The 13,270-nt window shown below is 37.6% G+C and overlaps 3 protein-coding genes across 5 annotated transcripts in view; 1 reads left to right on the forward strand and 2 right to left on the reverse strand.

Annotated features, from left to right (window-relative positions):
• Window positions 1-260: 260 nt before the first annotated feature.
• Window positions 261-4,963, reverse strand: LOC117995106 (PR domain zinc finger protein 5-like). The gene has a single exon (XM_069508451.1). The coding sequence runs from the start codon at window positions 4,292-4,294 to the stop codon at window positions 3,752-3,754; it is 543 nt and encodes a 180-aa protein (XP_069364552.1). The 5' UTR covers window positions 4,295-4,963; the 3' UTR covers window positions 261-3,751.
• Window positions 4,964-5,133: 170 nt separating this feature from the next.
• Window positions 5,134-8,616, forward strand: LOC117995092 (juvenile hormone esterase-like). The gene is made up of 3 exons (XM_034983091.2): window positions 5,134-5,347; window positions 5,830-7,121; window positions 7,865-8,616. Exons 1-3 carry the CDS (start codon window positions 5,162-5,164, stop codon window positions 8,022-8,024), a joined length of 1,638 nt encoding a protein of 545 aa, XP_034838982.1. The 5' UTR covers window positions 5,134-5,161; the 3' UTR covers window positions 8,025-8,616.
• A 173-nt stretch (window positions 8,617-8,789) lies between these two features.
• Window positions 8,790-13,270, reverse strand: part of LOC117995089 (oxysterol-binding protein-related protein 8-like) — an 83,340-nt gene continuing 78,859 nt past the window's right edge. For 2 of the 3 annotated variants that reach the window (XM_069508349.1, XM_069508348.1), the window contains exons 28-29: window positions 10,466-10,561; window positions 8,790-9,819 (exon numbers count right to left, since the gene is read on the reverse strand). In XM_069508349.1, coding sequence (XP_069364450.1) covers window positions 9,738-9,819; window positions 10,466-10,561 — 178 coding nt within the window. In that variant the 3' untranslated portion in view covers window positions 8,790-9,737. The remainder of the gene's footprint in view (window positions 9,820-10,465; window positions 10,562-13,270) is intronic. The other variant, XM_069508350.1, reaches the window with a different exon arrangement.

Consider the following 13,270-nt stretch of genomic DNA (forward strand, 5'->3'; position numbering starts at 1 on the left):
GTGGTACAGCAGCGTAGCGATATGCTCTGCCCCCCCCCCCCCCCCCCCCCTCCCTCCCACTACTAAAGAAGCAGGAAAAGCAATAAACACCACCAACAGTGTTTGTGTGTTGGTGGAGTGTATTGCTTGATTTTCCTGCTTCTTTAGTAGTGGGAGGGCGGGCAGAGAATATCGCTGCGCTCCTGTACCATACAGATTTGTCTGTTTTGGTGGAGTATAGCCAAGTAAATCATTTACAAATTTCAAAAAAACTATCATAGAAATTATAAAATTTTACTATAAAGTGTGTTTCTACCCTCATTGTAAAAAATAGTGGAGTTAATATATAAACATTTCTACTACGTAGTACGTACATAACATAGGTTCTAAACTTATGCTTAAGTAAAGAATACGTTGGGTGCAATTAGGAGGTTTCCAGGCAACGTTCGAGAAAATTTTCCACAGATGGCGCTGAATACTACCACCACTAAAGATGAAAAATAATACCTATATCTATATGACCTATGCTTTAAATTTTTAAATTTAAATCGGATGCGAAATTAATTAATTACTTTTCTAAGCAGATTTTGTGGGGAAGAAACGTAAGGAAAATTGCAGTGCACGCTAGCTCTTACTCTTCATCTATGTCATTGATTGACACGACTTACACATTAAAGCATAGATCATAAAGATATAAGTATTATTTTTCATCTTTAGTGGTGGTAGTATTTAGCGCCTTCTATGAAAATTTTCTCGAACGTTGCCTGGAAACCTCCTCATTATTAACTAATTATAAAAATAAGTTTGTATGGTACACTAAATAAGGCATGACATGATACACACAGATGCGGGACGAAAACTGCGCGGCAGGACGTCACAAGGCGTTTTCTAAATGTAAGGGTACCTGTCAACTAAAGCGAAGGAGAGCGGAGCGGAGGTGTTCAACAGACCAAACAGATCATTGATAGAACACGTGATAATTTTATCACGTCATTTTTATTTATTTTACGGTCCCATACCTCAAAAGGAAAAACGAACCCTTACAAGATCGGTTTGTTTTCTGCCTGTCTGTCAACAAGGGAATTAAAATTTACACCGAAAATCGTGAATTGTGTGATGTTGTATTAGTATTTTGTGTTATTTTTGTACGACAGTGCGGAACCCTTCGTGTGCGAGTCCAACTCGCACTTGACCGATTTATTTATTTATGTAATAATAATATAATTGGTCGGTTAAACACATCTACGCTTTAATGAACAGGCACCCTAATACCTACCTTAAGAGCGGTCACGCACTGCATCCAATCCGAGTCCGTGAAAATACGTTCCCTTTTGGGAACGTATTTTCACGGATTTTTACGTTCCGTATGGGAGCTTATGACATAATATGTCGTAGATTATCGCTGGTATTCTCACGGATGACGGATAGATCTTTGATGACGGAAGTGCAGTGCGTAATCGCCATAATACATAGGTAGGTACTTAATACCTACTTCACATTGAGTTATTTATATAAGAAAACCAAAAAAAACATTTACCTATGTGTAAACCTGTTACTTTACAAATTACACTAACATTATGTTAGGCCGCGATTACACCTGTAAGTTTTACTCACGTAGTTACTTACATAGTTAATTGACAGCAAATTTGCTAATGTAAATTAGCCAATTGTAATTAACTAATATTAGATAGATAGTAAATAGAGCCTCAATAGCTGTGGTTAAAGGGGCGAACTGAAATTCGAAAGGTCGCCGGTTCAAACCCCACCCGTTGCACTATTGTCGTACTTCTAGCACAAGCTTCACGCTTAATTGGAAAGAACGGGGAATGTTAGTCAAGGGTCATGGCTAATATTCTTTAAAAAAAATGTACTTAAAAGTGTTTACATTAGTAAATTTGTCGTAAGTTAATCATGTACCTAAGCTACCTACGGGAGTAAAACTTACAGGTGTCCGCGGATACACCTTGATTATGATAAAGAGAAATAGCAGCCTTCTTAGTGACGTCATAATTCATAAGACATTGTTTAACAACATTCGAGTATTTTTCTTTGTGTGACTAAATTATTCTAAATACTTACAAAAATCATATTTATAAATATCAAGTTTTCAAAAACCTCCAGTGCGGTTTATTGCATCTTTTTCAGCAAACCCATTAAAGCTGCCATTATGTTTTTTTGGGTTCCGTACCTCAAAATGAAAAACGGAACCCTTATAGAATCACTTTGTTGTCTGTCTATCAAGATACCTATAGGGTACTTCCCATTGACCTAGAATCATGAAATTTGGCAGGAAGGTAGGTCTTATAGCAGACATGAAGGAAAAATCTGTAAACCGTGAATTTGTGGTTACACCGCAAGAAAAAATTGAAATGTGGTCATGAACAAATATTGCTATTTTCAACTTTCAAAGTAAGATTACTATACCAAGTGGGGTTTCATATGAAAGGGCTTTACTTGTACATTCTAAAACAGATTTTTATTTATTTTTAGGCATAATACTTTTTGATTTATCGTGCAAAATGTTGATAAAACACGATTGTAGTACGGAACCCTCAGTGCACGAGTCAGACTCACACTTGACCGGTTTTTTCAATTGTGCCAAGACAAATCTAACAACATGGGTATCATTTGGATTTCAGCCTAACAAAATTGATTTAGCTAAGAAATCATGAACAAAATTAGCCTAAACAAAGGAAAAATATAAAATATACACATAATAATCAACAAAAACTCAGATTGCTACCTGCGATTTTATTTTTATGAAGCCTGGTATGTCTATGGGCATAAGAAAGCTCAGAGTCACTCAGTGGGCGATGGAGAGAGTTATGCTTGGAGTTTCTCTAGAATAGAATAGAATGTTTTTTTATTCATGTAAACTTTTTACAAGTGTTTAGTCAGGTAGTTTTAATTTACCACTGGTTTGGAACGCCGATTGATTTGATTGACGCCGTTGATTCTACATATTCAAATCGTAAATGAGATCCATGTACAGAGGACAGCTTGTGAAGCTGAAGTGGCGATGGGCTGGGCACATAGTTCAAAAAACCCATAGACGTTGGGGTCCCAAGGTGCTAGAATGGCGACCTCGCACCGGAAAGCATAGCGTTGAAAGACCCTAGGTGAGACAACATCAAACGAAGTGCAGGGAGCCGCTGCATGGTGGCAGCTCAAGACTCAAGACGGCAGCGCGGTGTGTGGAAGTCCCTACAAGAGACCTATGTCCAGCAGTCTATCGGTTGATGATGATGATGTCTGTTCTATGTCTCTGTACCAACACAACATTTGTTGTGACGTAAAATCTTATACTACAGGTAGTGTATAGCTAGCTAGCTAACTATGTAGTTATCTCATACTTCTCATACACTACCAAAAGTATACAACAAATAACAGAATAACTCCTAATCTTTTTTGGCTAACTTCTGAAACCAACTTAGATAACATCATGAACTCTCGATTCTCATTGATATTTATGTACAACTACCATATTACCGCGACTTCGTCAGTCAGTTTTATTTTATGTACAATGTAGGCTTGTTCAAAGTAATAAGCTAAATACAAGTATTCTCTAACAAAAAACCTGTAGAAGTTTGCTCTGGCAAACCCGTAGAACTTACTTGCACTGTGTAAACACTCACAGCAATGAGCCTTCTGTATCTATTAAGTATTTTTTGATACAATACAGAGAGTAATAAAGATTTTAGGGTCATTCATATACTAAAAACCCATAAATTTATATCAAAACCTTACGCTAAACTAAAAATTATCCAAATAATCATAACCTCTTATGTACCCGAGCCAAATGTGTGAGCAGTGACTGCTTAGCTTTGAACTTCAGAGGGCAATGATCACAATCGTACGTCACATTTTTGAAGGTATGTTTATTAGTTGTGTGTTTCAGCAACCTGTCCTTACTTGTAAACTTTTTCTGGCATTTCAAACATGCGTTTTCAGCAAGCAACTGCTTAAGCTTCATGTGGCGACGTAAACAATATCGAGATTTGAATGTTATTGCACACGATTCACATTTCGACTTACTGCTTTTCTGATGGTGGGTTTGACAGTGCAAATCCAAAGTAGCCTTTTTGGAGAACACAATTTGACACTCATTACACTCGAAAGTAGCCTCTTTCTGCTGCGTCTGATGGTTAGTAGTCATGTGACGGAAGAATTGGCTATTCTGAGTGAATTTCACACGACAGTACTGGCAGGTGTAAATAAAACTTTTGTCTTCCTGTTTAGGTAATTCCTCCTTCTTTCTGTTAGCTGGACGGGTAATGCGAATCCTTGGGCCGGTTCTGGTGGGTTTTTTATTCATAACTGAGCCGTTTTTAACAAGAAAAATATTAATGCATTGTCTTTAACATCAAAATACTACACGTATGCAATCAATGGTTTTCCAATTGTATTCCAATTGTTAATTTAACTGTATGGATGCACTCGAACGTTGTGTTTGTGGGTAATTTAGTAATTAATCGGTTAATTTGACTAACTATCGTATAATTTACAAATTTTTAGAAACGTTAGATATTTGTAGCTTGTAATAAAGCAAAATGTCAAAGGTGTCAAACTCAAAAATCAAAATGTAAAGTTTGGCAATTGACGTTCAGAAAGCGATTGTTTAGTTAACTGTCACAAAATTGAGGGTATATAACTTTGAATGGATGTAACTAAAATATTTATGAAAAAAATACTCTAAAATCTCTTATGTCCGTACCTAATGTTCTGTGTTTTTTTGAAGTCGGTTAAAAATTATAAAATTGGGAGGAAATTAAGTTTCTATACTAACTAACTAAGTATACAGGTAGTTAGTTAGGTACCCACAGAGATAGGAATAATCGATCGTACATTTCATTTCGCCGAACAGGTGTCATAATACTACCATTGATGATTAATAACGTTATCTATTGCTTAAAAATTACATAGCACTACATTTTCAAGTTCAGTAATCGCTGATTTTTATCAGATTTACAAAGATCACGTACAGGTTTCGAAAAAACAACCAATTTAGCACGTTCTGATACCAAATGATATTTAACTTAAATAACTCTTTAGAAACCTCTGAAATAAGGCACAAAATTATATAACATCAATTAATTGACTTGTATAGATATATTTGTTACACCTGTCGATATAAAAGACCGTTTAATAAATATTTTTTATAGTTTTAAAAATCTTACGAGGAATGGGTACATCCTGTCAAATATTCGTATTTACCGCCATTTTTAGCGCCATCTTTGGCGAGGCGGTTTCTTTCGAAAATACGCAAATAGTTCATACAACGGAGGGTAAAATTGAAGGTAGTTTGGCAGAAAACGGTCTATATTATGAATATCTCGGTGTTCGGTACGGCGTTCCAGTTAAATTTAAGGTGAGTATATTTTCATATTATGTAGGTAGGTACCTAATTTATCTGTTCCCTTAAAATATTATTTTTATATTTTTCTGATTGTATATTTAATATTCGCAAGTTCAACAATTTAATCCTAAGGTGACAGCCTTCATTCAAATGCAGCGTTCTATTAAGGTCCCTTAATCTATCTACTATTTCATCCAGTGACGTCAACAAAAAAGCATACAAATATTTCGTACACTTCATTATGCGTAACAAAATCTCTACAGTGCGACAATACTCTCTTGGCACTTGAATGACATTGACAGGGCGCTGTTGGAGAACAAAGGTTTGTATTCAAACAAGAACAAAGGGGACACTTGACGGCAACGTTAGTTCCGATTTTCACCACGCGCCAAGATAGCCTTGTCGCACTGTACTGTGGTGAGCAGTGCGGTGAACCTACCATAAACCATTCAAACAAAATCAACTAAAATAACCCAATCTTTTCTAATTTCCAGGCACCATTACCACCTCCGAAATTCTCCGGCGTGTACAAAGCAGATAGCCGTGACGTCATCTGTCCCCAATTCCCAACCCACGATCCCTTAGCTGCCCCTAGCGATAATGAAGACTGCCTCGTCCTCAACGTTTACGTTCCCTCCTTCCTCAACACCACCTTCCCTGTCATGGTCTTCCTCCATGGAGGGGATTTCGGCATCGGTTCTAGTTCTTCAAACTTCTACGGGCCTGAGTATCTCCTCAGTCATGGAGTAATAGTTGTCTCAGTCAACTACAGATTAAACATCTATGGTTTTTTAAATCTGGGCATTCCTGAAGCACCAGGAAACGCTGGACTTAAGGATATTAGAGCTGCGTTACGATGGATTAAAGAGAATATAGAAAACTTTAATGGTGATCCCGATAATGTAACCGTTTTTGGCCAAGGAAGCGGCGGCTTAGCAGCTATCTATCTGACTCTAACAGACACAACCAAAGGTTTGTTTAATAGAGTTATATCGGAAAGTGGCACGCCATTTACTCCACAAGCTTTTGATCCAAAACCGATAACCACAGCGAGTCAACTGGCCAAATCATTAGGTTTCAATACCAAAAAAGTTGACAAACTCCTCGAAATTTATACAGACACACCAATAAATAAAGTGGAAGAAGCTATTGGCAAACAAATGAATGCAAAATCATATTTCCTACCATCAGTCGAAGAAATTTTTGAAGACGAAGAAGCATTTTTAATAGACACTCCTTTCAATATATTATCCGCTGGTACAAAACACAAATCCTTCAATCCTGTACCGGTTATAATTGGTATAAATACCGTAGAAGGATTAACTAGTACATTAGACTACTATACTATAACCAGTCAAATGGATAGAATTAAGAATGAAGACTTTTCAGTATTAGACCAAAGGAGTTTAATAATACCTGACGATGAAAAAGAGGAATTTCGGAATATAATTCGAGATACTTATTTTACAAATATAACATCCGATGAAGCGTTGGTTGGTGGGATTATAAATTTAAACACAGATTTCTCATTTGTTGGACCTATGTCGTTATTTTCTGAACTGTACACTAATAGTACTGATATGCCATTATACGAATACATATTTAGTTACATCGGTAACAGAAACCTCGGTAGGTTATTAACGAATAGTAGTTTACCTGCCACAGCTAATCGGGATGAGTTGTACTACGTTTTTGAATTGGAAAGGATGCCTTTGCCGATAGATGAGAATGATGCAAGGATCATCACCTTTATGACAATGATGTGGACGAATTTCGCTAAGTTTGGGTAAGTTGATCTTACTGAATATTAAAAATGTGAACGTTGGGATGTTTGATACTCCACGCCAGAATGACTGAATTTTGGAACGGAGATATTATATTATTATACCCTGAATGAACGCATTACGCATATGTACGCTAAATTTTATCCCGGAAAATCAAAGAGTTCCCACGTGATTTTTAAAAACCCATCATCTAGTTAGTACCTAAACCGTTTATTTTAAAGTACCTACAGTAAAATGGAATTCAAATTAGAGACGGGTGTAAAAGTTTACACAAAAACTACATCGATTTGGATGCAGTTTTTTACACTATTGTATCTAAGTTCGCATATTTTAGAATTATAGGTTTCCAGAAGAAACCTATAATTCTAAAATTCAGTTCAGTTTTTAAATTTTCACTTTATCATCATCATGATCAACCCATCACCGGCTCACTACAGAGCACGGTCTCCTCTCAGAGTGAGAAGGGTTTTGGCCATAGTCTACTACGATATGTGATAGCCTAGTGGTTAGGACGTCCGCCTTCTAATCGGAGGTTGGGGGTTCGATCCCGGGCACGCACCTCTAACTTTTCGGAGTTATGGAAAACTTAAGATTTAAGGTGAAGGAAAACATCGTGAAGAAACCTGCATGCCTGAGAGTTCTCCATAATGTTCTCAAAGGTGTGTGAAGTCTACCAATCCGCACATGGCCAGCGTGGTAGACTATGGCCAAAAATTTTCACTTATTTATACTTTATCATTTCCAGCTCACCAACCCCAGACCCCAGCAATGGCGCTTGGCTCCCATATCCCCACCACTTGGAAATAAATCTGGAACCGCAATACGTGGCCCCATTGACACCAGATAGGGCTTACTTCTGGAGGCATTTCTATTACAAATATGGCGCTGACATTCCCAAGGAATGAACTAAGATGCATTTTTACCAAATCGACCAGCAGTTTGACGTTCAGTTTTTATACTCTATCCACGGAGATGAGTTAAGGCTCTCTCTGTTATGTAATCCTATACAAATGACAAAGACAAAAACTCAGTGGGCGTCAACCAGTTTGAGTGACCAACCAAACGCAAGCTTGTTTAAAAAAATGTTACTTGGTTATTCAAAATGGTTAATGCCCACTGAATGATTTGTATGGGACTAGCTTATGTTCGCGACTTCGTCCGCGTGGACTACACAAAAGTTCAAACCTATATTTCACCCCCTTAGGGGTTGAATTTTCAAAAATCCTTTCTTAGCGGATGCCTACGTCATAATAGCTATGTCCATGCCAAATTTCAAGTAGTTCGAGCTGTGCGTTGATAGATCGGTCAGTCAGTCATTCAGTCAGTCACCTTATCTTTTTATATAGTATTTAGATTACGTAACAGAGATGGTCCTATACTAACTTCTCTCCGTGGATAGAGACCGTACACACATCCGTTGATATGGCATTGTATAAAAAATAATTTTAGTTATGTAATAATTTATTTTTAATTATTATACTTATTTTTAAATGTTAATTTTTGTTTGATTTATTTCCAAAATCTGAATCCTAAATGCAGTTTTCCCGCACTCGAGCAGCTGGATGTAAAAAAAATAAAAAATCAATTTCTAACAATTTTATTAAAAATCTATGGAATATTAAAATACTTTTAAAGACTTTTAACATTTCCCGAATAAATAATTTCTAACAAATAGATTCTACTTAACTTATTTGTGGGTGCAATAAGTAAGTAGGTACCTATACCTATGTATAATTATTTTCTGTCGACACTAATAACTGTCATAATAATCAATCATTGCGAGTAAGTGCGAATCAGACTCTTGCAATGAGGTACGGAACCCTAAAAAATCAATAAAAATTAACGCCGAGCGATCATCACCCCTAAAAAAATATCAATTTAAGTAGGTAGGTACTTACCTATAAAAAATATGACTTAATGCTGATTAATTGTAATTTATAACAATAATATTTATAGTTACCTTCTAAATTTATTGATAAAAATCAAAAAATAAATATCTTTACGTTGCTTACAATAATATTAACTATTATGATTTTCATTACATATCTTATCTTAATTTTTTTCTTATCGAAATAAAACATTAAGTATTATATTTTTCTAGCGAGGTCAATTCATTCGTCATGGTTTCGTTACATCAAAATTTTAATAATAAAAACTACATTCAACCCTTACCATTAATTAGATAAATAGATAATTCTACAATTATTTACTTCATATTATGACTTTTACTTAATAAATATACAATAACAATTTAATCCTTTTATGCATCACATCAATTCATCAAAATCCCAATTCAAAACATTTTATTATTGCCTTTCATACCTTACTTTTTCACCACAATAAAACCTCAAAAACATACTCCCCGACAATGTTACATCCTATGTCGCAACCTCAGACATTCGAACTTTTACAAAAAATGGTCGTTTTTGGAACCATAGACAACAATATTTCTTCTTTTTAGAACCTTTTTAAAAAGAGCCGAAGGTTCAACTGGAGCTGTCAGAACTGTCACTCGACTCGTGACGTTGTTTTTTCTTCTTGTCTTTCTGTCTGTCGCCGTGCTTGTCTCTGTGCTTGCGGGGACTGCGTTTCGGGCTGTCCCGACGTACCCGATGATGTCAAATGCCCGAGTCGTCTGTTGTATGTTGGATGTTGTTCAGGGACTCTTCGGATGACTCGGATTTTTGTTTCTTCTTTGATCTGAAAAATACAATTTTTTAAAGATTTCTTATATGCCCTTTCATAACGATCATGAAAAAGTTAAACATCCGGTTCGAAGGACTAAAAAGTTAACGAAAATAAAATTATTGTTACTCTGTTTTCCAGTATAAACTGATAGAGGCAACTGTCTATGTACTAGACGGGTCATTCAAACAAAAACTTTTGTAGACTGTTATTTGCTTTTGCTCATTTACACAGCATTACAGGGGTGCGAATGAGCCCTAGGACTCCAAGAAATAATTGGAGAGATCGGGAGGCAACGTGAAACGTTTTCGTAAGAGCGCAGCGGCTCGTGTGAAGGTTGAACCGCGGCTTAGGAGGTTGGGAGTTGGGACAAATGTGTTGGTTGGACTCAGTTTAACTTGGTTCGACCGTACACCCCCGAGGCCGTGGCGTGAGTCCACGTCCGGGTGACGTTAGAAATCGGGGACCGTCTTCGGCGGCGAAGGCGCTGTGCAGAGGTTGTCGATATGTATTGCCCAGTGCTCTACAAAATAGAGTGCAATTGTTGGTGCATATATCATGTAGGTCGTTGGCATAGATCTACATAAATACTCGTCGTTGGATATGTCTAAAAAGTATCTACATATTTGTATATCTTAGGTATACGTGTAAGTATACTTACGATTTTTTCTTTTCTTTCTCCATTGTGACTTGGTCCTTGAAGAACTTCGATAGTTCTAACTCCTTTATTTCGTCAGTATTCGTGAGGATGATAGCTCTGGAACAATGATGACAAAACCTGTAGATACCAGACCAATCGAGATCGCAATCGGGGTATGAGGCGGGGGCACGCCCCGCACATCAGCACGTCACCCACGCTATCCCGCAATTATTTTTATTCTAGTCTTATATATATAAAAGGAAAAGGTGACTGACTGACTGACTGACTGAATGACTGACTGACTGACTGACTGACTGACTGATCTATCAACGCACAGCTCAAACTACTGGACGGATCGGGCTGAAATTTTGCATGCAGATAGCTATTATGACGTAGGCATCCGCTAAGAAAGGATTTTTGAAAATTCAACTCCTAAGGGGGTGAAATAGGGTTTTGAAATTTTGAAGTCCACGCGGACGAAGTCGCGAGCATAAGCTAGTTTATAATAAAGTAATTAATAAAATTTAAGTCAAATACCCAATTGAAGATTATCTAAATGATAAAAGAGCGTGGATTTGACCTGCAGCTCGTTCCAGCAACGCGCAGGACTGCAAATACTTTTTTATACATGGCATAATCTTGTATATCAAATCTTACATGATCTTAATCTCATCTGACGATCCAGAAATACTTGTAAAAGTTTAATTGAATAAAAAATATTTTTATTTATTTATTTACTAGCTACAGGACGCTGAGAGGAGACCCGCGCTCTGTAGTGAGCCGGTGATGGGTTGATCATGATGATGACTTACTAGCTGATACCCACGCCTTCGTCCGCGTGGAATTAGGTTTTTAAAATCCCGTGGGAACTCTTTGATTTTCCGGGATAAAAAGTAGCCTATGTCTTTATCTATACCCATGCAAAAAATCACGTCAATCCGTTGCACTGTTGCGACGTGATTGAAGTACAAACTAACAAACCAACAAACCAACAGACAAACACACTTTCGTGTTTATAATAAGGGTGCTGATTATATTATAACTAGCTGATGCCTGCGACTTCATTCGCGTGGAATTAGGTTTTTAAAAATCCAGTGGGAACTCTTTAATTTTTCGGGATAAATAGTAGCCTATGTCCTTCCCCGGAATGCAAGCTATCTCTGTACCAAATTTGGTCAAAATCGGTTGAACCATTGAGCCGTGAAAAGCTAGCAGACAGACAGACAGACAGACACACTTCTGCATTTATAATATTAAGTATGGATAAGGGTGCTGATTATAATAAGGGTACTGATCAAGCGAGTCTGAGGGAGCCGCTGGATGGCGGCGGCACAAGATCGTGGCGTGTGGAGTGTGGTACACGAGACCTATGTCCAGTTCTGGACGTCGTGTCGATAATGCTTCCTGATGATGAGGATTTTTTTATTGATTCAGATACAAATTAGCCCTTGACTGCAATCTCACCTGGTGGTAAGTGACGATGCACTCTAAGATGGAAGCGGGCTAACCTGGAAGGAGTACGGCAGTTTTTAACAAACCCATGCCCCTTTGGTTTCTACACGGCATCGTACCGGAACGCTAAATCGCTTGGCGGCACGGCTTTGCCGGTAGGGTGGTAACTAGTCACGGGCGAAGCCTCCCACCAGACCAGACCAGAAATTTAGAAATAATAAAATTCCAAATTCCTGCCAGGAATCGAACCCGGGACCTCCCACTAATAAGACCACAGCGCTTACCACTACGCCAGGGAGGTCGTCAAAATGTTTTTATTTTTTAATATTAGCCAGTGATATGATTATATTAGCATATAAATGGGATGACAATATTTATTTGTCAATTTCCCTAACGTACTTAGTTATAGTTCCACGGAATGGATGTAATCAGCTAAAGTACTCTACCCGTAATTGCTAGTCTAGTGTCGAAGGTAGGTGTAAAGTTAACAGTGTCAACACATTGTTAACATAAACCCTGAGTATACATCGTTATCACCACACTTAATGAAGAGCCATTGACATTATATTAGAGCTGATAGACCCGTTTGACAGAGGTTTTGGGCATAGCCTACCACGCTGCCCTAGTGCGTGAACTCTCAGGCATGCAGGTTTCCTCAAGAAGTTTTCCTATATAAACATACCAGAAGTGAAGTTAAATATTAACCACGACACACAGCGGTATATCGAGAGTTTTGCCTTTCATAATAACCTTACTGCAATATTAACTTGATTAGGGCACAATTGCTATTGAAACCACTCAATCAGAAATGCGACCTAAATACAAAAGCATTTAATAGTCGAATGAGTCTGTGGTCGAACACAGACTGCCTTAAGAATCATCAAACACTCGCTTTTATACCAATCGATTCAAGATGGTGATGCGACACATCACGTGACTTCAGTCAGAGATAATTAATTATTATAAGTGCGCTAACAATCGGCCGTCCTGCAAACGCTTCCGCCCTCGGACAGCGTAGTGGTCTAATGAAGAGCTGAAAACATTCACACGAATTAGACACACTTAATAAAGTTCCACAATATGTCGATACACGAGTTCTAGATGATGTTCATACAGTATCATTCTAGCCGTGTATCACCAGTCACCACAACAACATTTATAGCATGGATACCTGTTGCAGTTTGGATAACCAATTCTCACACTACGACAGCATTCACAATGAATGCCTGCGGCAGTCCGCAGAATCAATCTCAACACTAAAACAGCGTTCACTAACAGCATGGATACCTGTTGTAGTCTGTATAACCAATTCTCACACTACGACAGCATTCAGAATGAATGCCTGCGGCAGTCTGCAGAATCAATCCCAACACT

This window comes from Maniola hyperantus, chromosome 28 (assembly GCF_902806685.2).
Source record: "Maniola hyperantus chromosome 28, iAphHyp1.2, whole genome shotgun sequence".
Taxonomy (NCBI): Eukaryota; Metazoa; Arthropoda; class Insecta; order Lepidoptera; family Nymphalidae; genus Maniola; species Maniola hyperantus.

Bases quoted from the DNA above. Each gene is read 5' to 3' on its own strand.
- LOC117995092 (XM_034983091.2), top strand. From the start codon at position 5,162: ATGGGTACATCCTGTCAAATATTCGTATTTACCGCCATTTTTAGCGCC. The intron at 5,348-5,829 runs GTGAGTATATTT...TCTAATTTCCAG, and splicing joins GCGTTCCAGTTAAATTTAAG to GCACCATTACCACCTCCGAA. The intron at 7,122-7,864 runs GTAAGTTGATCT...TATCATTTCCAG, and splicing joins ACGAATTTCGCTAAGTTTGG to CTCACCAACCCCAGACCCCA.
- LOC117995106 (XM_069508451.1), bottom strand. From the start codon at position 4,294: ATGAATAAAAAACCCACCAGAACCGGCCCAAGGATTCGCATTACCCGT.